This window comes from Lytechinus variegatus, chromosome 1, assembly GCF_018143015.1.
Source record: "Lytechinus variegatus isolate NC3 chromosome 1, Lvar_3.0, whole genome shotgun sequence".
Lineage (NCBI taxonomy): Eukaryota > Metazoa > Echinodermata > Echinoidea > Temnopleuroida > Toxopneustidae > Lytechinus > Lytechinus variegatus.
This window is the reverse complement of record NC_054740.1, coordinates 36547816-36570240: the sequence shown is the minus strand read 5'-3', so window position 1 is coordinate 36570240 and position 22425 is coordinate 36547816. Positions and strand designations below refer to the sequence as shown.

General features: G+C 38.2%; 1 protein-coding gene across 2 annotated transcripts in view; it reads left to right on the top strand.

Annotated features, from left to right (window-relative positions):
* Positions 1-19288, top strand: part of LOC121413045 (short transient receptor potential channel 4-like) — a 33086-nt gene extending 13798 nt beyond the window's left edge. For both annotated transcript variants that reach the window (XM_041605816.1, XM_041605809.1), the window contains 11 exons: positions 5733-5912; positions 7185-7518; positions 8208-8377; positions 9053-9407; positions 12103-12242; positions 12967-13082; positions 13696-13929; positions 15759-15957; positions 16690-16884; positions 17305-17349; positions 17781-19288. In XM_041605816.1, the coding sequence (XP_041461750.1) occupies positions 5733-5912; positions 7185-7518; positions 8208-8377; positions 9053-9407; positions 12103-12242; positions 12967-13082; positions 13696-13929; positions 15759-15957; positions 16690-16884; positions 17305-17349; positions 17781-19022 (3210 nt within the window). In that variant the 3' untranslated portion in view covers positions 19023-19288. The remainder of the gene's footprint in view (positions 1-5732; positions 5913-7184; positions 7519-8207; positions 8378-9052; positions 9408-12102; positions 12243-12966; positions 13083-13695; positions 13930-15758; positions 15958-16689; positions 16885-17304; positions 17350-17780) is intronic.
* Positions 19289-22425: the final 3137 nt, after the last annotated feature.

The window sequence follows — 22425 nt, the reverse complement described above, 5'->3', positions numbered from 1 at the left end:
AATAATATTTATAAAGCAGAATGGGCATATATTTTCAAATACGAAACATGAATTCATGCAATATCATAGTGTGAAGATGAAGATGATAAAGCTGAGGGTGACGGTGATATGATGTTGTTGTTGTTGATGATGATGATGATTATGATGGTGGTCATGATGAAGATATTGGTGATGACTAAATCGAAGGAGGAATAAATTCACGATAAAAAGGATACGACACAGAAATTTTACTTCAAATATTCTGATAATAACATAGATTTAACGTTAGCCTTAAATGAGTGAAGAGACGAAGATTGTTTTACAGACTCTGCTGGTAGAGAGTTCCACAAATCTGGACCATGGTGTCTTATGGATCTCTGCGCAATAAGCAGTTTGGGGTTGATTAAATGGAAATTTGAAGAGTAACGGGTAGGGTATGAATGAATAGATGTATTAAGAGTATAAAAATTGTGGAATGAAGGTGGGAGCATGTTATTTATGTACTTAAACATAAGTAGTAAACTCTGAAGTGTATTATGTCAAATACTGTTAAGAGTCTTTAGTTTATGGGATAATGGATTTGTGTGTGATAAATATTGGGAATCAGTACAGATTCGAATTGCTTTTTTCTGTAATAAGTATATTGTATTAAAGTTTTCCATTCTTTATGTAGAAATGTCAAAAATTTTCAGCTCGCGCTTCGCGTTCGCATTATTTGATTGATGAAATATGTAATGTCTTCATGGCTAAATGCAAGCAGTCCTTAAAAGGCACCTTTCGATCAGTTCAAAACGTATACAAACATTTTCTGCTCGCGCTTTGCGCTCGCATTCTAGAATTCTCGCAAATCTAGAATTTTTCCGCCCGGACTTCGCTCTCGCATCAATTGTTAAGTAATACTGTATAGCTATCCTGTTCATGATTACAAAAAAATAATTAAATTTTTTATGTAGAAATGTCAAAAATTTTCAGCTCGCGTTTCGCGCTCGCATTATTTGATTGTTGAAATATATCACGTTTTCGTGGCTAACTGTATGCAGTCTTTAACAGGACTGATAGGCCTACCTTTCCGATCAGTTCAAAACGTTTATCACAAATTTCTACTCGCGCTTCGCGTTCGCAGTAATTATTGCAGGCACATATTTTTTTCAGAAAGTTCAATTTTAGGAAAAAATTCATGCAATTTAAAAAAAAAATTGCTCGCCCTTCGCACAGGCATTATAAAATAAGGATTATGATATTATACATTTATGTTGATTTAAAGAATAAAGCTAAGATGTGACTTGTAAGACTACCCCCTTCAAAGAAAAAAACCCAAAAAAAATCTTCGAGCGGCCGATCGGGGAAAATATGGCTGAAAAAAAAAATTGGGCCCCTTTATTGGCGAAAGCTGGATCCGCCCCTGATTCATGTGCCTATGAAATAAGATAATTTAACATGCATTTAAAGCACTTATGATTGCCTGGGGAGGGGCCGCCATTTTTCCGAAAAGTACACAGGGGCGCCAAAATCAGGTCGAATTTGGGCCCCCTCCCTACGAAATCCTGGATCCGCGCCTGGTTCATGTACATTATCTTTTCGTTGTTCAGCTTGAGTGGAAATTACAACGGACATGGAACGTTTGTTGCTCGTATAATTATGTTGCGGATTTACATCGTACACTGCGTTCATGCGTTCTAAAAGTTTTGTGCGTCTCAAAACTTTTGCGCGGATGAAATTACGATGGACGGACACTCGATGGATGGAGCGGTATGTAGCACGCGTATGCAATGAGTACAATAACGGATGCATAGCGCTTTATAACGGATGGCACGATTTTTTCCGTTTTACATCCTCTTTGCATCCATGAGTGCAGTGGGACCGGCCTTTATAACCTTTACTATTATTTTTTAAATGACAGATAAAATCCAGACTCTCAGACTTGATTACAGTTCGAGGGTTTCTCGTTATTTGTTCTATTTTGTTCATAATATCACGGGATTTAATCGTGATTTGAGATGTCATATTATGATAATGTTTTGTGTAACCGTAACCTATTGGATGCTTTTGGGGTTTATATTAACAGACTAAATTGCGGTGTACATGGTGCAAGAAGTTGATACCTGGTTTCACATGTTTTACTAATGATGATAATGGTGATTCCTGTTTCTTTGTATGCAGTGTTAAGGTTAATCACAATATTAATGTCGATGATAAAATGACAATCATTAAGCAAAGGATAAATGAGCGGGGGATAATGTATGGTTAGGGGACCGGACTGTCGGTTGATCGGTTGCAAATCTGGTGGATCTAAATAAAGGTACTTCCTCTAGTTTCCACCCAATTCGCATCATTTTTTGTCTCACCTGCATAGCAGTGTGAGACTATAGGCGCCGCTTTTCCGACGGCGGCGGCGACGGCGACGGCGGCGGCGGCGGCGTCAACATCAAATCTTAACCTGAGGTTAAATTTTTGAAATAACATCATAACTTAGAAAGTAAATGAACCTAGTTCATGAAACTTGGCCATAAGGTTAATCAAGTATTACTGAACATCCTATTAGAGTTTCATGTCACATGACCAAGGTCAAAGGTCATTTAGGGTCAATGAACTTAGACCATGTTGGAGGAATCAGCATCGAAATCTTAACCTGAGGTAAAGTTTTTGAAATGTCATCATAACTTAGAAAATATATGGACCTAGTTCATGAAACTTAGACATAAGGTTAATCAAGTATCACTGAACATCCTGCGTGAGTTTTATGTCACATGACCAAGGTCAAAGGTCATTTAGGGTCAATGAACTTTGGCCGAATTGGGGGTATCTGTTGAATTCCCATCATAACTTTGACAGTTTATGGATCTGATTCATGAAACATGGACATAATAGTGATCAAGCATCACTGAACATTTTGTGCAAGTTTCAGCTCTCATGATTAAGGTCAAAGGTCATTAGGGTCAATGAACTTTGACCGAATCGGGGGTATCTGTTGAATTACCATCATAACTTTGAAAGTTTATTGGTCTAGTTCGTTAGACTTGGACATTAGAGTAATCAAGTATCACTGAACATCTGTGCGCATTTCATGTCACATGACCAAGGTCAAAGGTCAATGAAATTTGGCCGAATTGGGTGTATCTGTTGAATTACCATCATAACTTTGAAAGTTTATGGATCTGATTCATGATCTTGGACACAAGACATGCAAGAGTAATCAAGTACATGCAAGAGTAATCAAGTATCACTGAACATCCTGTGCGAGTTTCAAGTCACATGATCAAGGTCAAAGGTCATGTAAGGTCAATGAACTTTGGGCATGTTGGGTTTTTTGTTGAATAACCATCATATCTCTGTAAGTTTATTGGTCTAGTTCATAAAAAGTGGACATAAAAGTAACCATGTATCACTGAACATCTTGTGCGAGTTAGAGTAGTTTTCAAAGTCAGCACTGATGCTATATTGAACCGCGTGATGCAGGTGAGACGGCCAGAGGCATTCCACTTGTTGAAAAAAAAAACATTGGACTTGGAGTTAAGATGTGGAAGGTACATTTTCAGAATGTGTCTGGTTGCCATGGTAACGGAATATTACGGTAATAAACCAGAGGAAATCTTTCGGAGCGCATTACTTCCATCGATTGTATCTAAAGTTCGTGAGACATTACATAAATACATACAGATCTTGGAGTAACACATTATTCAAAATTGCTCAACATTACGTTGCCATAGTAACAGCATATTATGTTTCACATATTTAGTCGTCTAAGGCGTGGTATTTGAAATCCCCGGTTGTACTTTTAGTTATTGTTATTATTATGATTATTATTATCATTATTATGGATACCATTATTTCAGTGTAACTGTTATGCTCATTTCGATCATCAATTATGATGATAAATATAATTACTGTTGCTATGATGATTCTAATAACATAATGATAAAAATGATATATTTCGGAACCTTGTTGTCTTCTTTGTAATTGAATTCCAATCCCCTTTCGATTTTCAACTATTCCAAAAGCATCATTACCCCTAAATCTTTGAAATCATACAAATGCAAACACAAAATTTTCAACACTATTTATGCAATTTATGATAGGAAACACACAAACACGATCGGTATGCCAAATAATACACCTCTGGAAATCTTTTTCATACGGGTCTACGCCAGAAATTCATGAAATTTGGGTTAAAAATTATCGAAACATGACACTATCTAATTTTTTCAGAGATCGTCAAATAGAATTGATTCTCGGATAAAATTACGGAAAAAACAACGGTATCACGTGTTCAGGCTTTGGTCTACAGGACTCAGCTTTTTCGAATTTCTGACGATAAAAAAGCTTGATATTGACCAACAATTTCGAATTCGGTGCCAAATAGGGTCTCAAATTGCAATATTCATTTCAAGACATCCTGGATCACATCTTGACGCCTGAGGTTTTGTGATTATCGCTCGTATCGGATTGAAATCAATTACAGAATAATAAAGGTAGAAGGTTTTTCGGATATCACACTTTAAGTCGTATCCGTAGTTACGAAGGCATCTCCGATGTCAGCTAGTAGTCCAGCAAACAGGACATTAAATATGATGGCTTTGATGAAGAGAATATCATCTTTCTAGCAAAGGGCCTAAGGCCCCTAGATATGGTCAATGGGATATCGCATGTAACTATAGGTGAGATGCTTCAATGTGCAACCTGATTGCAAGTTAAAAATAATCTCAAATTCAAAAGGTTAAAAATGATCGAATTTCGAATGGTGTGGGGGATGTAGGTCGATCAATATCCGCCGTCGGCAATCATATACCAAACACTGCTTTAATTCAAGAATTGTAGTTAAACATGTCGATATTTTTAATGAAAAAATAGAAGTAATGAGCATTGGAAGTGGTAACTTAACGCAGAAAAACAGGCAGGCTATAGTCAAAGATGCTGACAAAATTAAATATTAATGAAAGATGTAATTAGCATGGGGCTATAATGCAACATCTCCCAATATGACTAAAAGTTAATTTTAAAGATTCCCAATCCAGTAATGAAATAAGGTCATTTCTTACGTATTGCTTTGGTGGGATCTTACATGTGACATCTTTGTTCTATTTGCAAACGATTTAACAAAATGAGCACTATAGGGGTGACGAAAAGATGAGTATATGTGCGGGTTCTGTCCCAGCGACAGGGGATGATGCACTGGAAATTGAGAACGGAAAATGGTTCCATGTTAAAAGAGAGAGAAATACAGCTAGAGCATGGTGACAGGCGAAACATTGCATTCTTTCACATTATCGGCCAAAATTGAAGTAATCGGCTATCACAGTTTTGTGATAACCACGAAGATTATAAATTACAGAAATATCGAATATACATAATACCTACATGTCAGGGGCCGCGGAACGGTTTTGAACGGGGAGATGAGGCAAAATTGGGGACTGAACATGTCAAAAATCACAATCACGTATGGTAATTTTTACGTTTTGATTTGTACATGGCTGTGGAAAAAAAATGAGGGGGGGGGGGCTAGAGCCCATCGAGCTTCAGCGGCTTTCAGACTCCACATTTTTGTGGCCCTAGCATTTATATTACTTCAGAAGGCTAAAGGAAATAACATCACTACAAGCATGCTTGTAGGGAAATATTCCAATGTCTAATTGTTAGATAAAACCTTGCGTTCTTTTATCCTCTTATTCCAAGAGTAAGCCGACACACCCAGTTTCAACAAAATGTAATCATCGTTTCTTTTTCTTTTCTTCTCCATCATCATCATCTCATTCTAGGATCCTCTGGGTAGAACTGCGCTCCAGATTGCCATTCAAAATGAGAATATCGAGATCATTGAACTCCTTCTACGGTACCATGTTCACGTGGGCGACGCTCTTCTTCACGCCATCGACGAGGAGGTCGTGGAGGCCGTCGAACTCCTACTCAACTACAAACCTCCAAAGAAGGACCTCCATGTAAGAATGTTTGTTTCTTGGTATTAATATTGACACGTGCGACCGCTCTTTTCCCCTTGCTATGGTATGTCAGATGGCCAAAAATGAAAAGAAAATTGGCGAAAAGGGATGAAAGAAGTAGTTTGCCTGGTCCATGTAGCTGTTATTTTTGTAATTGAAAGGTCACCTCCTTTCTTTTCCCCGGTGTCAAAAGGAAACTATCATCACCAGCCTGGATTGACACAGAGAATCTCGTATTTCAAATACAAACGATTCCGATTTCAAAGTATTTTCTTTGCGTTCTTCATTATTTTACAACTAAGAAAATAAATTTATTTTTGGACATAATAAATTCGTCTACTCTTATTCTTGTTCATTTGTCGATCTCTCCTCACATTTTTATCCAAAGTATTCAAAACACTTTAAGCCCACACAGCATAAACGTTGTGATGAGCAGATTGCTGTGGGCAATGCATCACAGATTTTCTCCGATTTTCCCTGTCTATTTCAATTTATCATCTTTTATCATCACGTTTTATAAAAGGAAGCAACAGATTAAAGCCTACTTCTTCCGACGATATATCCCCTAGCAATGGAGAGTTTATGTCAACAGAGCGATTTTTCCATCATTCATGATACTAAATAATAATTCCCCAGAAATTGCTGACGTATATACACCCGCAAATGGAGAATCTAGACATGGCGATGATTAGTTGGCCACAAATACTCTTTATCGTTCATTTGGACTGAAATCGAGCTCGGGAATTAATGGGACCGCAATAATCGTCATCTGAGAACAGACGACGACGAATTGCTTTTAAAAATGTAGGATTCTCGCTTTGGTCTTTGTTGTTATGGCAACCTCGCTTCTTAATATGGAACCGGGGTAACATTTTGCACAAAAATAAATGAAGGATAAGAAACGAAAAACGTCCCAGACAAAGTTTAAGAAAAAGAAGTAAGGCTAATTCTGCCGCCGAGTCATGCTTAGACTTTCTTGAGATCAGAGTCTTACGATGCACGTATATCATGGGGGTGTCAACACGGTAGAAAACAAAATCCTGCAACTCGTTGTTTTACTTTGTGTTAGTAAATATCATGTCTATCTTTCTTTTTATAAGCAACAATATGCTTATGGAATAGAAAGGTTTAAATTATCTCATTTTGCGCAAGTCTTTTAAATCACGTTCTCATGTCACTATTTAACATGATCAAACGGATGACAAGCTATTTCATGTTCATTCATATCATAAGTTGTACACCTTTTTTGTCCCCCGTTATTTCGAAATATAGGTCCGGATACTTCAAGAGACACAAGAATCTGACTACGACTCGGATATCTCACCAGTCATCATGGCGGCCCATCGGAACAACTACGAGATTCTCAAGGTGCTTTTAGAACGCGGAGCTTCGATCCCTAAACCTCACGACGTGAAGTGCGGCTGTGACGACTGCAAGGCCAGTATACGACACGATGGTTTGCGGCATTCACGGTCGAGGCTAAATATTTACCGCGCCCTGGCGAGCTCTTCGCTGATCGCCCTCTCCAGCGACGATCCAGTACTCACAGCCTTTGAGCTGAGTTGGGAGCTGCGAAAACTCAGTCATAAAGAAAACGAGTTCAAAGGTCTGTAGGCATCAATTATATCTTTCTCTCTTTTGTTAGGCTCTTATGTGTTCAGGGTCGGTCTCTCACTTATTTCGGTCGACACTACAAAAAACAACCGAGAAACAGAATATTCAGTATGTAAATGTACAACAGGCGTTCGCTATCTCCATTTTGATATTTGAACGACTAAGATAATGCGTGCGTAGATATAGATAAGTTATTTTTTTAAAGGAAAGGATTTAAGTTGCTCAGGGTATGTTCTACCTCTTTACAACCGTAACACCAGTCGTCTGTGAACTAGGCGAACCTGGCGAACTAATTACCTTACCAAATGAATTAACCTACTGTTGAAAACATACTCTTGACTCGTCCAGGGGGCGTTTCATGAATATTTAATGGTATTTCATTGTTTCTCGGATGTTTTATAAAAAAAATATCTAAAATTCACATGGAAATCGCGCTTCTCAGCCAATCAAAATCGAGGAAAGTTGTCATATCAGGCAACTTTTGTGAAAACAAATTTTGATAAGACTTCAATCCATATCTTACCTCGGATCAGGCCGACCAAGCTAGCCAAAAGGAAACAGAAATTAGCCACGATACCTTGAGGTCGAGGCATCTCACCATAATTGTATTCATCATAAAAACTAAACCATATTCGGCCATTCAGTTGATATTCCTTTTCACAATTTTGTTGGTGAATGCAGAAGAGTACGAGAAGTTGGCCGAGAACTGTCGAGAGTTTGCGACCCAGCTGTTAGACCAGACGAGAGGGTCCCACGAACTATCGACGATCCTCAACCGAGACGAAGACGCGCCATCGGGGGAGGAACCTCTCAGTAGACTCAGACTTGCCATCAAATACAAGCAAAAAGCGGTAAATATTCAAAAAAATTTTTGGGGGGGGGCAGGGTTGACTTGCTTTTTGTTGTAGGATAGGGCATTGTCGAGGATTAAGCTTTCTTTTAGAGCTTTAGAGCTTTCTTTTTGAGTTATGTATATACAAACATGACCAAATCTACTTTACCCTTTTAGTTTTAGAAACTGACTTTCTTTGTAATTTAGAAACTTTAAATAGTTATTTTGTAGAAGGTTGGTAGATAAACCTCAACTCATAAAGAAACATATCGCAACGATCTACTCTTGTCTTAATTGTCAACTTATTTCTAGACCTTCTACGATTCCACAGATTTATCATCCGTAGCCATCTTATATAGTACAACGAAATGGTTAACGTCTCGATTTGCGTGAGGTGTGGGAGATGGGGCCATACTACAATTAGAATATCGCTGTACTTGTTTTGGGGTTCAATTCAGGGAATACTTGCCAAGAGTATCTTTTTGTTTTTAATACATGTTAAGGATAGGGTTTCACGCGCCAGTACTTGTTAGGGGTTGCATTTTCAGAATATGGGAAATACTTGTTTAGGGTGCTTTCGAGAACCCATGGTCGCGCATTGTATCCACTGGTCAATGGAAGTAACCCCCCCCCCCCCGTTGCAAATCTAATACAAATTTATATTTTAATCTTCTGAACTCTCTTCTCTTCCCAGTTTACTGCCCATCCGAACTGTCAGCAGCTCCTCGCCGAGGAGTGGTACCAGGGTCTCCCGGGTTGGCGGCGGCAGCATTGGACCCTCAAAGTAGCCATCAGCGTCGTCGTAGGCATGTCCTTTCCACTGCTTTCCTTCTTGTATCTCCTAGCGCCCAAGACTAAGCTTGGCCGTATATTACGTCTTCCATTCATCCAGTTTATTTGTCATAGTGCCTCCTACTTGGTATTCGTCGTCTTACTCCTCATGGCGTCGCTCGAATTCGGTAACAATAACACTTCGATCACTAATCGAGTCAACAGTCGCGGTCCACCGCCGTCGGAAGTCGAGCTCCTCATTGTCTGGTGGATTGCAGGTGAGCATGAGGGTCTTGTCATTCTTACAGGAGTTGACATTAAACTGATCAACCACAACTGTGAAAAGTCTGCAACCGGTGTTGAGTGTTGAGAGCGTAAAAAGGCAGCTGAACGGAGCTCCAACTCCTAGCTTTTTTAAATAAGTTTACACCTAGTTACCAATGATGCATGTAGTATTCCATTTATTTGAAAGCAGGATAAAAGAGCATTGTAGATTAAGCGCCTTGCTCACGGGCATAGATGCCGCGGCAGGGGATCGAACCCGGACTTTTTCATGAATAGCCAGGCGCCTTAGACCACTCGGCCACGGCATCGTCTTCTGGGTTCTTCTTCATCTTCTGGGTGGAGGTGCCGTGGCCGAGTGGTCTAAGGCGCCTGGCTATACATGGAAAGTCCAGGGTTCGATCCGCGGCTCCTATGCCAGTGAGCAAAGCATTAAATGTACAATGCTCTTTTATCCCGTTTTTAAATAAATGGAAATGCTACATGCATTGTTGTTAACTTGGTGTGCACTTGTTTTTTTTAAAGCCACGTGGAAGTTCCGAGGCCGAGTGGTCTAAGGCGCCTGGCTATACATAAAAAGTCCAGGGTTCGATCCTGTGAGCAAGGCATTTAATGTGTAATGCTCTTTTATCCTGCTTTCAAATAATTAGAAATACTATAGGCTTTATTGGTAACTTGGTGTGCACTTGTTTAAAAAACAAAAACAAAGTCACGCCTCTGTCACGCGAGAAGTTTCGACGACGAAAATGAAACCGAGAAAAATGCATTAAATTCGCATCGCACAGAATACCGATGCTTTGATTAATTCAAGAATTCGAAAGAGTGAACATTATTTTTCATCAAAATATATTAAGCTCAAATGATTTTGTACTCATCTTAACTGTAAAATTTTACGGGGACGATTCATCGCGTTCGCCGCCTGTTCACGAGATTGAGATTGCCAACACTAACACCGAAGTTGAAATCATGATTTTCCCAATCCATGGGGGTTGATGTTGGAGAATGGGGAAATTGCACGTAGATCGTAAACACCAGCCGCAATGCTGGGTTCAGCAGACGACATTCAACACCATTCTTCAACACGATCTACCGAAAATACGTCATACTCAATCCCAACACCAGCCTGATTTCAAGTACGGTGTTTTGGCTGGTGATGTCAATACACCAACACCAGATTTCAACACCGTACTTGAAATCACCCAATTTCTTTTCGAAATGTATTCTAAATGTGATGTATATGTATTGCATGCCTTGAGGATTCCAAGCGCCCCTCTTTTTTTAGAGCAATACCTCTGAAATACCGCTGTATGATCATGAAACTTGCTTGATCTTTCTGAAGTCTTTCAATCAACTTTCAAAGATCTCCGAAGTCTTTTATAATTCCTGATTGATATTTCTGTGATCTTCGTGGTCTCCATAATCTTCAAAACTTTTTGAAACAGTTCAAAACAGTCTTTCAGCGGTCTTTCGGGAAAATTGTCTATTGGTGGTCTTTCAGTGGACTCTTGATTAACTTTCAAAGTTCTTTCCATGATCTTTTTGATAGTCTCTCAAGATTTTCTTTTTGCGGAAATCACTAAAGACTCCTGAGAGACCATTAAAATATCATTGAAAGACAAGACAAAGTCCATGGAAAGAATTCTGAAAGATCACTAGAAGACTGTTGTCTAAGCCTAACAAGACAAGTGGTATTAATCACTACTTTTTCGGAGTTCTTTGAGGGGTCTTTCGTAGCCATTTTACAGAGATGACAAAGTTCAGTGATCTTGGAGACTGCTGTAAGACCTTGCCAATTGTTGGTCTTTCAAAGGTCCTTTATAGGTCTCCCTACGGTGGAATTGGGGCCTTAATACGAAGGAACATTGTGCAAGTTTCCTGTATGAAAAAAATTATTAAAAAAACATTGAGGACTGGGTGCCCCATGATGACACAGCCCCCCCCCCCCCCTTCTGATCTTGGCCGCCGTTTGCGCGATCACGCCAAAATTTGGCACGCAAGTCTTTAGCGCATAAACTACAAGCAAGTATAATAAAAAAATAATCATTTATTCTATTTATCATGAATAAAATATGCAAATTTATTCGTGAAAACCATTATTTGCATATTTAACACCCTATTTCACTTTAAATTTTCTTTTTTTTCCAGATGTCATCTTTGTAAACTAATTCAAAGGTTTTCACAAAGAAAAATTGCGGAAGCCAATTTTTTCCATATGTATTTCTTTAAATTTCGTCTTTTTGTTTTTTCATTATTTATTCAATGGAAATTATTACAGACCGTTTAAAAACTACATGAAACCCTGAATTAATTAAGCAGACCAATTAGAACGAAAAAAAAATCATTCTTTTATGAATTTCATCTCTCATAGACTTTGTAAAATGAGTCATTTTCGGCATGTCATTGTCTCATAAAAAGTCGCGTAGCGTCGCGATGCTATACGTGAATGTCGCAAATGTGTTCTCAAAAGTTGAGCGAGACTTAACAAAAAAGGCATAAAATTTTACGGCGCTACCTGTTTTGCTTTTTGAAAATATCGCGCGAAGTGTCGAGTTGGGATATCATGCCCCCCCCCAGTCCTTTTAGGGTTAAGACGTAAAATGTGTCCAAAAGTTGCTCAGCTAGATCCTTTGGGGATTACTTCAACAGAAACCGAAAATATCTAAACCCCCCCCCCCCCCTTCTTTTGATCAGGATTCGTCTGGGCAGAAATCAAGCAACTCTGGGATGCAGGAATAATCGAATATTTACACGACTGGTGGAATTTACTCGACTTCATAACCAACTCGCTTTACATAACAGTAATAGGTCTTAGGATAACGGCCTACGTAAATGTAAGTATAATTAAGCAAATTGTTATGCAGTTGATACTTCCACCATAATGTTTTAGGATCTTTTTTGCATTGTATCTATTGATATCTGATAGTTCTACGTTCAGACTGACGTACATTCAGGAGACTTTCTTTTAACAAAGGTTTGGGGAATTTGACAACCTTACATGGAAGGAAAAAACTGGTGTAAGATCCGTATAAGAAATATTGGAACGGACAATGATTTAGCATAGCATTGTTTAGATAGGATGTACTTAATGAGTTGTTATTGGATAGATTATTTTAAAAATCACTCTTTGATAAAGATTCTAGTCAAAATGACTAATATGCTGCCTACTTTTCACTGAAGTTAAGTAATTAGTTAACTCTACATAGTATCCACCCATATTCAGTAAGATTATCATTATCAGGGGCCGCGGAACGGTTTTCAAAGTTGGGGGGGGGCTGACCATGCCAAAAATCTCAATCATATGGTCATTTTTTCGTTTTTGTACACGGTTTTGGAAAAAGTGGGGGCTGAAGACCCCGGGCACCCCCCCCCCCGCTTCCGCGCCCCTGATTATTATTATTATCATTATCATTGTAAATGAATAAACAAAGTTATCATTTTGGCTTTATTGATTTTGTTCATATTACATTACGATGATTTTCCATATCTGTGATCGTAAAAATTGAGACTGTTGCTTCGATTTCTATATGAAGTTGTATGGATTCTTTCCTTCTTTAGATACACATTATACAGAACGAAGAGTATGGTGATAAGGACATGCCTCGAGATGATTGGGATATGTGGGATCCAACCCTTCTGGCAGAAGCAGCTTTCGCAGTAGCAAATGTATTAAGGTAAAAAAAATAATTCATCAACTTCATTACTAGCAACTAAAGAGTTACAAAAGAATAATCGTATAATGGGGTGAATTGATATTGTCGAAAGCAATACTGTGTGGGTCTAAGCTGCGGGCTTCTACACATGACGGTGAAATGTACATCTATGATATCGTTTGTTACTTTAGAATAGACAGATCTAGGGGCGATGTAGCCGCCCCACCCTTTATTGGAGGCGTAAATACAAGAAAAGAATGAAAGAAAATTAAAAAAAGGAAGAGGGGAATTAAGAAGAAACTGGCGGCGCTAAAAAAAATTAAAAGAAAGAAAAGAAGGGAAGAAAAAAGGGGAAAAAGAAAAAAAAACAAAGAAAGAAAATTTTAAAAAGGGAGAGGAGAATTTAGAAGAAATTGGCCAAAAAAAAAGAGAAAGAAAAGAAGAAAGAAGGGAAGAAAAAAAGGAAGAAAGGGGAAAAAAAGAAAGAAAGAAAGAAAGAAAGAAGGGAGGGGATGATTAAGAATAGAGAGAAACATTAAAAAAGGGAGTTAAAAATAAGATTAGTCTATTTAGCAAAGGTTTTCAAATCGGATTTCAAATAATTGGGTGTCCCATTATGTTTTGCCCATTCCAGCATGCTCCGTCTCGTCTACCTGTTCACTGCCAACTCTCACCTAGGTCCTCTCCAGATATCTCTAGGTCGCATGGTGGAAGACATCGTCAAGTTCGCTTTCCTAGCCATCCTCGTCCTCTTCTCCTTCGCTGCGGGTCTTAATCAGCTTTACTGGGTGTATAGAAAGACTCCTACTGGGCTAGATACGTGCACTGGCGTGACATGCGCAGAGCAGGACCATAATGTCTTCTCAAAGTAAGTTCAATTATGAAATGCTGTACACGATCAAATCCTGTCAACTTCACTCACGATGGGGCGCTTTTATAATCTTGGCTTGAGTTGGTGGCGGACTATCGTAGCTCAAGGGACCCGTTGCATGAAACATTTGCCATAAAAAAAAACTCTGGCAAACAAAATTATACCATTGAAATTACACCAAAAAAATGCGAGAGTTTTTATGGCATAGGTTTTATGCAACGGGTCCCAGATAATCAGACGCGTCTATACATTAATCGTCAATACTGAGTTTACGATCCGCGTTACACGACGGATCAAGAACATGGTAAAAAAAAATGAAAATTCCCGTAAAATGACAAAGAACAGCTGTGAGGTCTTTGTCAAAAAATGGTGAACCAGAACAGCAGTTTTGTCCTAAGATTCGAAGATGACCAAGAAATTCAAATAATGTCGTTGGTCCGGAGTTCAGGATGAAAACTGCTGTTCACCAATTTCCGACAAACACTGCTTGGTTGTGTTTTGTAAAGGAGAGCATTTGCTAGTAAATTCTGTTCTTGAACCCGTCATCCGTTGTGGAAGCGAAGACTGTCTATTGAGATCTGCTACCAAACTCAACGGTGCTGATAAAGCATCCAGGGTAGGATATGAAACTGCCCCTCTCTCGATCTCAAAACAATGCACTTAAATGATTTTTTTTTAACCAACTCAAAAATATCGAATTACTTGCTTGTTCGTTTGTCTATTTTTTTGCTATTTCCTTTAAAATATTAATTCATACATGTAACTCAATAATTTTACTGATATCCTTTCGGGGACTAGCCCGTGATAGGCCCTTGGCCTTTGCTAGTTCCATCATACTCTCAATTGTTATGTTCATGCTATTGTTTAAATTTTGAATACTCTCGTTTGTACTTGTTCTGTAAATTTTGATTGTATTTGATGTTTTTATTGAGATTATGAAAATAAATGAACTGAACTGAACTTTATTCATTAATCCAGTCGACAAAATTTATTATCTTCTTATATTTATTAAAACTTTTTCCTTAGGCCAAAATCTTTGAATCAGTTTGTTGATGGTTGTTGAAATGTCAATCTTTTACTGGTATTTTTTAGCGAACTCATTTTTCACCAACACGATAAGGTCGGATCAGAGAAAGATATATCAATGGACCGGGTTAATGGACGGAGTTGTTCATTTTTGAAGAATTTGTATAGATCGGCTTTAGAGTTAAAGGGGAAGTTCACCCTGACAAAAACTTTATTGTAAAAATAGCAGAAAAAATAACAAAAAATATTGCCGAAGGTTTGAGAAAAATTCATCAAATAATTAAAAAGTTATTAGAATTTCAATTATTTGATTTGTGACGTCATATGCGAGCAGCATTCCTACTTAGCGAATGGTAAAAAATCAATAAAATGTCATTTTCTCAGAAAATTGAAAATGGTTTTAACTGTACCTTTTGTATATCAATAGACAAATTATTTCACACCCGATCATGAATAGAAAACAAAATTAAGTCATGAACCATGCAAAATTTGAAATTCATGCATTTTATATTACATAACACATGGGGCAGCTGCTCGTTTATGACGTCACAAATCCAAAACTTTGAACTCTAATAACTTTCTTAATCTTTAACGGATTTTCCTCAAACCTTCACCAATATTTTTTAATATTTTTTCTGCTATTTTTGCAACAAAGTTTTCTTCAGGGTGAACTTCCCCTTTAAACATGATATGAGGTTGCTTCGATATGAAATAATGGTATTTCATTATTGCATTAATATCAATGCAGAAACGTTCGTGCTTATTTGTTCTAATACTCTCCCCCCCCCCTCTCCCCTCAGTATGCTCTCATCACTAGAGGCGCTGATGTGGGCAATCTTTGGTCAGCTTCAGGTATCTGTGGTCAATCTACCCGAAACACAGCATGACGTCACTGTGTTTATCGGCGCCGTCATGCTCTGTACATACAGCGTCATCACCATCGTCATCCTTCTCAACCTCCTCATCGCCATGATGAACACCTCATTCCAGAAAATCCAGGTATAATCATTTCTTTTATTTAAATGTTATTGTTTTGTACTTGGTACTTTCGTGCGACTATAAACCATGTTACAAAATATAACCTGGCAAATAACTGAACTGCATAGATTAGACAATTGAAAATAATTATCAAAATGAGTGTTTGCTAAGTCACCCGCTCCATAATAAAACCAACGATATTAAAAAAAACAACTTGAAATAAACTTGCAACGATGAATTCCTCAAGACAGAAAAGGTGTCACTTTACATCTCTTTCATTTATATTCCCGTTTTTCGTCTCCACTAAAATTATTTTCATTTACCACATTTTTCTCCCGTCATACTCTATTTTTTTCTGGCTCCCCTCCCCCTGTACTCCCATCTCTATTTGGATTGCCACTTTTTTTGTTACTGCTCTTCGCCCCCTCTTCTTCTTCTCTCTCCCGCTCATGCTCGTCTCTCCCTCTCCCATGCATGGTGGCTCAATGGAAGAGTGCCCGCCGCATGAACGGGAGGTCATGGCTTCGATCCCTGGCCGAGTCATACCAAAGACTTATAAAAACAGGACCTTCTGCCTTTTTGCTAGGCGCTCAGCAATCAGATTGGAAAAGGATAATAATAACATACTATGTTATGCAGGGCCCGCTGCCGGGTAGAGCAGTTTCCATACTGAAGTGGCTACCCTGGGTAAATAAAACGGTATTGTTTTTTTTTCTTTGCCACCCTCCATCTCTTACCCTTTCCTTCCCGTAGACCCGAGCCGACATGGAGTGGAAGTTCGCCCGAGCCAAGCTCTGGATGAGTTACTTCGAGGAAGGCAACACCCTCCCCTCCCCCTTCAACATCATTCCCAGCCCTAAGTCATTCTATTTCTTATTCCGATGGTTATGGAAAAATATATGCTGCTGCCAGTGGAAACAGAAGAAGCTAGCCAGTGTCAACAGAGTGGTATATATATATTGTTTCTAGTTCATTTTATCAATGAATTGTTTATACCGTTATGGAAACGACTTGATAGTCAATATACTTTCTGCACATTTGAATGTTAAAATTGTAGTAAAATATCGAAATGTTGATAATGAAACCCTTATGTTACAATACCGTAATCGGCTGAAGACCAACCAACGCTTTTAGGTGTCCGGTAATTCCAATGACATGCCTTTAGTCGTTTTGGAATTCGACTCGAGACCGAGCTAACCGGTATTTCCAATGACATGCCTTTGGTCGGTTTCGCCGGGTTGACTATGGTAGTTTCCATGTTTTAGACGTGTGCGCTTCGAGAACTTACATAGTTTATAACAGTGACAATCTTATTGCCATTCAAATTATGTCGCAAAGTTTCATTTATATATTTTCTTGTGTTTTCAGCGTGATCAGACACAGAAGAAAAAAGAGAAAGATGACGATTACCAGGTGTGTATAATGATCCAACGTTATATAACTGTTTAAGAAGGTTAAATTGGGTAAAAGGGACACATGCAGGATTAAAAGGGAGTACTCATTACATGTTTTTATCAATATTTCTACTATTATTATTATATCTTACCCAACAATCATACATGTGCCACGATTAATCAATATATAGAAAATTCTTATAAATGGAAGACTGAAATATGGAAACACTAGAAGAAAGGGGTTGGCTTTCCGAGCGAATTTTGTAAATTTTTGCTTCTCAGGAATGTGATTTTCATTTCATAACATGGTTCTGCGATTGTTTTAATTCCCCAATGGATTGGGGAATCCTCATAATCAACTATTCCATCAACGACACATATTTTAATTTAAGTAGGCCTACTACCTTTCGTTTGTAATATCTTTCCCTTATGCCATGTTTTGTCTTACAGAAAGTCGTGAAAAACTTGGTGAAGCGTTACCTGAAGTATTCTAAGCGTGGTGAACAAGAGAAGGGTGTCACCGAGGACGATCTGAACGAGATTAAACAGGACATCTCCGCCTTCCGCTATGAGATGCTGGAAATTCTCAAGAAGAAGGAACCAGTGGTCGCTCCAAAAAGTGTCTCGTTCCAAAATGGAACTGGGGGCAATGGCCCCGATCATTCACGAAAGACCACGAACTCCTCCGAAGACGAAAATAGCCTTCACCGAGTCCCGTCGTACCTCTATCGGAAGGGAAAGAAGGGTAAGAAGAGCCCTCAGCATCGCGATCAACCTTCCATTAAGCCAATCAAGAGCGCTCCCATTCGGGAGGAGGACTACTCCATGCCGGAGTTCTTAAAAGTGAAAAACGTCAAGAATGTGGTGCTGGCGGTCAACGAACTTCAAAAGAAATCAATGAGGAGGAGACTATCGCAGGCTGCGGCTTCGGAGATGCGAAATCAGGAAGAAAGGCGGTTGTCGTCATCGTCTCTGTCACCGGAAGTCGTACCGGAGGTGGCTTTACCCTGGAAAAGGGCAGCTCTGAGTGATTCTGGTATTTCCGAATCGGTGGAAGACCCGCCCACTTCAAGGAAACTCGATACGGTTGATGAGTATTCGACGGAGGGTGAGGGGGAAGGTGGCAACGGTGGTAGTCATGAGAGGAAAGAAAAGGAGGTTGATGATGTGGACGATTCATCGCGAAGATCATCGCTGAGTGGAAGAGCTCCTCTGAGAAGGGAAAAGGCTTTTGCCTCACGAATGGAGGATGAGGACAGTCCACCATCGATTCCTCAAGGAGATCCAGACGCACCTTCTCCGGACGCTAGTGCTGACTCGCAAAGCACCTCAGGAATAGCCTCAACAAACAATAGCTTCCAATCCCAGGACTCAAGAGAGGACGACCCTGACGACGAGAATGACGATGATGATGACGACGACGACGATGATGATGATGATTTGCAAATCCCCGAAGACAATGCTACGAACAGCCTCGATGAGAACGATGAAGATGCTTCGATCGATCGAGTGAATTCGTCGCCGCTTCTCGGTAACGGCGGGGACGTTGGAGACCAGCCCTTGACAGAAATTCCGCAGCTTAACTGGCAAACCAAAAGGCCTTCTTATCCATGGGCGGACAATAATTCCCCAAAGGATGGAATCGAAATGAAAAGATATGTCTACAATGGTTTCAACAATTTACCGCACTAAAACATTCGAGTTTTTTTTTAAGTGTATTATAATTGGTTATTCAATGCAGCTACTAGTGTACGGTCAATAAACGTTTATCATGATAATTATCAGAGCAATTATATCATCAACATTTTCATCCACGTATTCATTTGTGATAGTGTTAAAAAAGAACAGACACCGTTACCTCGGAGATATTTTCAATAAATGGTGAGCGTGTAAAGAACTGCTGTATAACAAAGTCAAGCCCCAAAATGTATTCTGAACTTGATAAAATCACTCAATCATTTTGAGTGGAGAAAAACATCTGGCGCTTAGAGATCGCCTACTATATTAAATACAATGTTGTATTTTCTTTACGACGTTATCTTATCGTTTTATATAGCAAGTATTTTGTAAGACTAGCTCGACCTGACTTCCATGTCTTTTTTTATATGTTTATAGATATGGGATTTTGATTTGATACAATGGAGTGTGTGATAATGTGATGCTTTCTACTTCTTGTAGTTCAGCCGCATTATGTAAGATTCGTTTATTATTTTGTCAAATTATGTTGAATATACGTTTCATACTTAAATCAAATTCATAATTTCTAGTGTTTCTAATTCTTTCACTTTCTTTGCCTCTCATTTCGCTTCATAATAGATATCTGAATCTGTTCTTCCCATCTTTACCCCCCCCCCATCCCCACTCTTTCTAATCTTTCTGTCTCTTCACCCTCTCTCTAGCAGTATGCGCACACTCATATTTTTTTTAAGATCTCAGTTTAACATGAGTTATATGAGCATCATGTTATAATTGGAAGGAAGTCGTATTATGCAACAGTGAATATTATTTAGATGAATATACGTAAGTTTATCGATATAAGTATCTGAAGGTTGCTATGGTAACCATCTTCATCAATGATTTCATCACGCCGCCCGGATATCGCCAACTGTATCTCGAATTCAGAAGATTCAACGAAGGATGTGATTTTTTCCCCTTGCATTTACCATGATCTCATGGAGAACTAATAATTGTAAAGATTGGTGGAATGAATTCGATATGCAGTTGCAGTTTATCATATAACTTATTTGATGAATTGGTAATTTTCATGTAATTCATCGAAAAATTTTATCATGTATATTAATCACAAACAAATGAGTCGACATTATTCGTTCACCTGATATTATGTTAATACTTTGTTTTGAAAAGACGTTATATTTATCGCATAGCCTATTTCAAATCCGCCGTCACATTGTATATACATTGATTTAGATGGACTCGACATATTCAGCTCGATTCACCATAACGTTTTTAATCATAAATAATTTTTTTTAATATTATAAATCATGGAGGTGTTTCATGCAATTTGTCTCACATACTATATTATCAACTCTCACATTACATGAAATTCTTTTGGAGGGACGGTTAGCTCAGGGGCGCTGTTCTTTGACTGTTAGTATAGTAACTGTCAGTTACTATGGTAACTTTCAGAACTCGCAATTTAGTCAGTGCTGACAAATTTCATGACACTTCCACCTTAACAACAGTTTTTCATACTATGTCAACAAATCATGCTTAAAGTGTCGGCGTATTTCGAAACACATTTTGTGGTGCAACCTTGAGATGTGAGCAATCATCAGTTTTGGAGCTTTATCACGCAGCTATTTGTCATTGACGTACTGCCGTCCAATCAAATTCCAGGATTTTAGTAGCTTATAACGGTCTAATATGAAAGTGTTGGCGAATCACTCAATGAATCTCTCACATGACATTGATAACGTCACCAATTATGTTTCCATTTGATTTTTCTTGTCTGCAAGCCGCTTTTTATGTATAAGGTGGTGTATGTTTTGCAGGCAAAGAGGCCCTGGCTTGGAAATCGGGCTGGTTCATTATGAGATTATGAAGCTTCAAGTTTTTGCAAATACATTTCAGTCTAAGTTGGTGCAATAGCAAATCATAATAATTATTTTTGTAAAGACCCTTTGTTATGTGCAATATAAAAACTGTTCGGCAAAAAAATGTTATATCATACCAAACATTAACACGAGTTTCATTTCGTTTTACCATAGGAGCACCGCTCCCCCTTCCAAACTACGCTTTTAAAATAGTTGGGCAAAATATGCCAAACTTTTAACCAATCCTGGGCAACACACTGTCCACACAACTATTGGTTAATAAAAACTTATAAAATAATAAAAAAAAACTAATATAAACTAGTAATTGGGATTATAAATTTGCTCAATTGGATAACAATTGTCCATAAATATTTACCAAAATACATTACTCAACACAGTAGACAGTATGTTGCCCAACATTTTAAGTGTGTACGTTGATTACAATTACGTGAGAATGCAGTAATGGGGAAAAAACATGTTCTTTAATTTTAAATATGCTACTTGCATTTTGATTGAATAAATGTTGTCATTATGTGACCGCTTAGATTTCCTAATGTTGGAAATGAGTTTGCCCCATCACTTTAACCATCTGTAAGTGTATGTTTATGTTTTTTTAATCACCATGGTCTATATACCGAATATTACTCTACTCTAGCACTTTCTAATATAGCCATCATACACTACATTTCGCTTTCTCCTAGCGAGCGAAGCTACAAAAGGAGTATTATCTCAACAACCTAGGGTACCCCATATTCCAAACAAATTTTACATTGTACATTTCTACATTTGTAAATGTACAATGTACATTTCTAAATTTGTAAATGGGCTGGCATCTTGTTGCCCCAGAGAACATCAATGAGAATTAGAATTCATTTGCCAGAATACATGGAATAAGAGTGACTGCTGTCTGAAATAAACGAGCGTATAGGGAGCGAGCACAATAGAAATCTCGAAACTGTGATAGACTATATTTGCATATCCAATAAATAATAATAATAATGAACATAATGATAATAATAATAATAATAACATCTTTATTGTTTCCCCACCTCTTAACGACTTGTAGAAAGTGCCCCCCCCCCCCTCTCCTTGATTTAATTAACGTTCATGCACCGTTAATTATAATCGTGTTTACTGTTTGGCCTTTTATAATTATTGCTTGTTTAACAATAGGCCTATATCATTGATTTTATTATATCTCGATTGTGGAAAGTATATGGCGTACAATTAAAATTGAATATGTCTTTCAAATTGTAAATCAACGTATAAAGAGGATGTTGACTCTTTACGATTAATGTACTATGGTTATGCGATTTCAGACTTATACGCTATTAAACAAAATGATTACTTGTTTTACATTTCGCTCGATAACTGAATGTTAAATGTCATTCGATGTATTTCATCCAAAAGGTTTTGGATGGGCTAGTAGAGCACTTGATTAAACTATGCTGGTTATATTCCCGGCAAACAATTTTCATAAATATATAGTAATCATGAAGAATTAAGATATAATTGAATAGGACAGCTAACGATTATGAAGT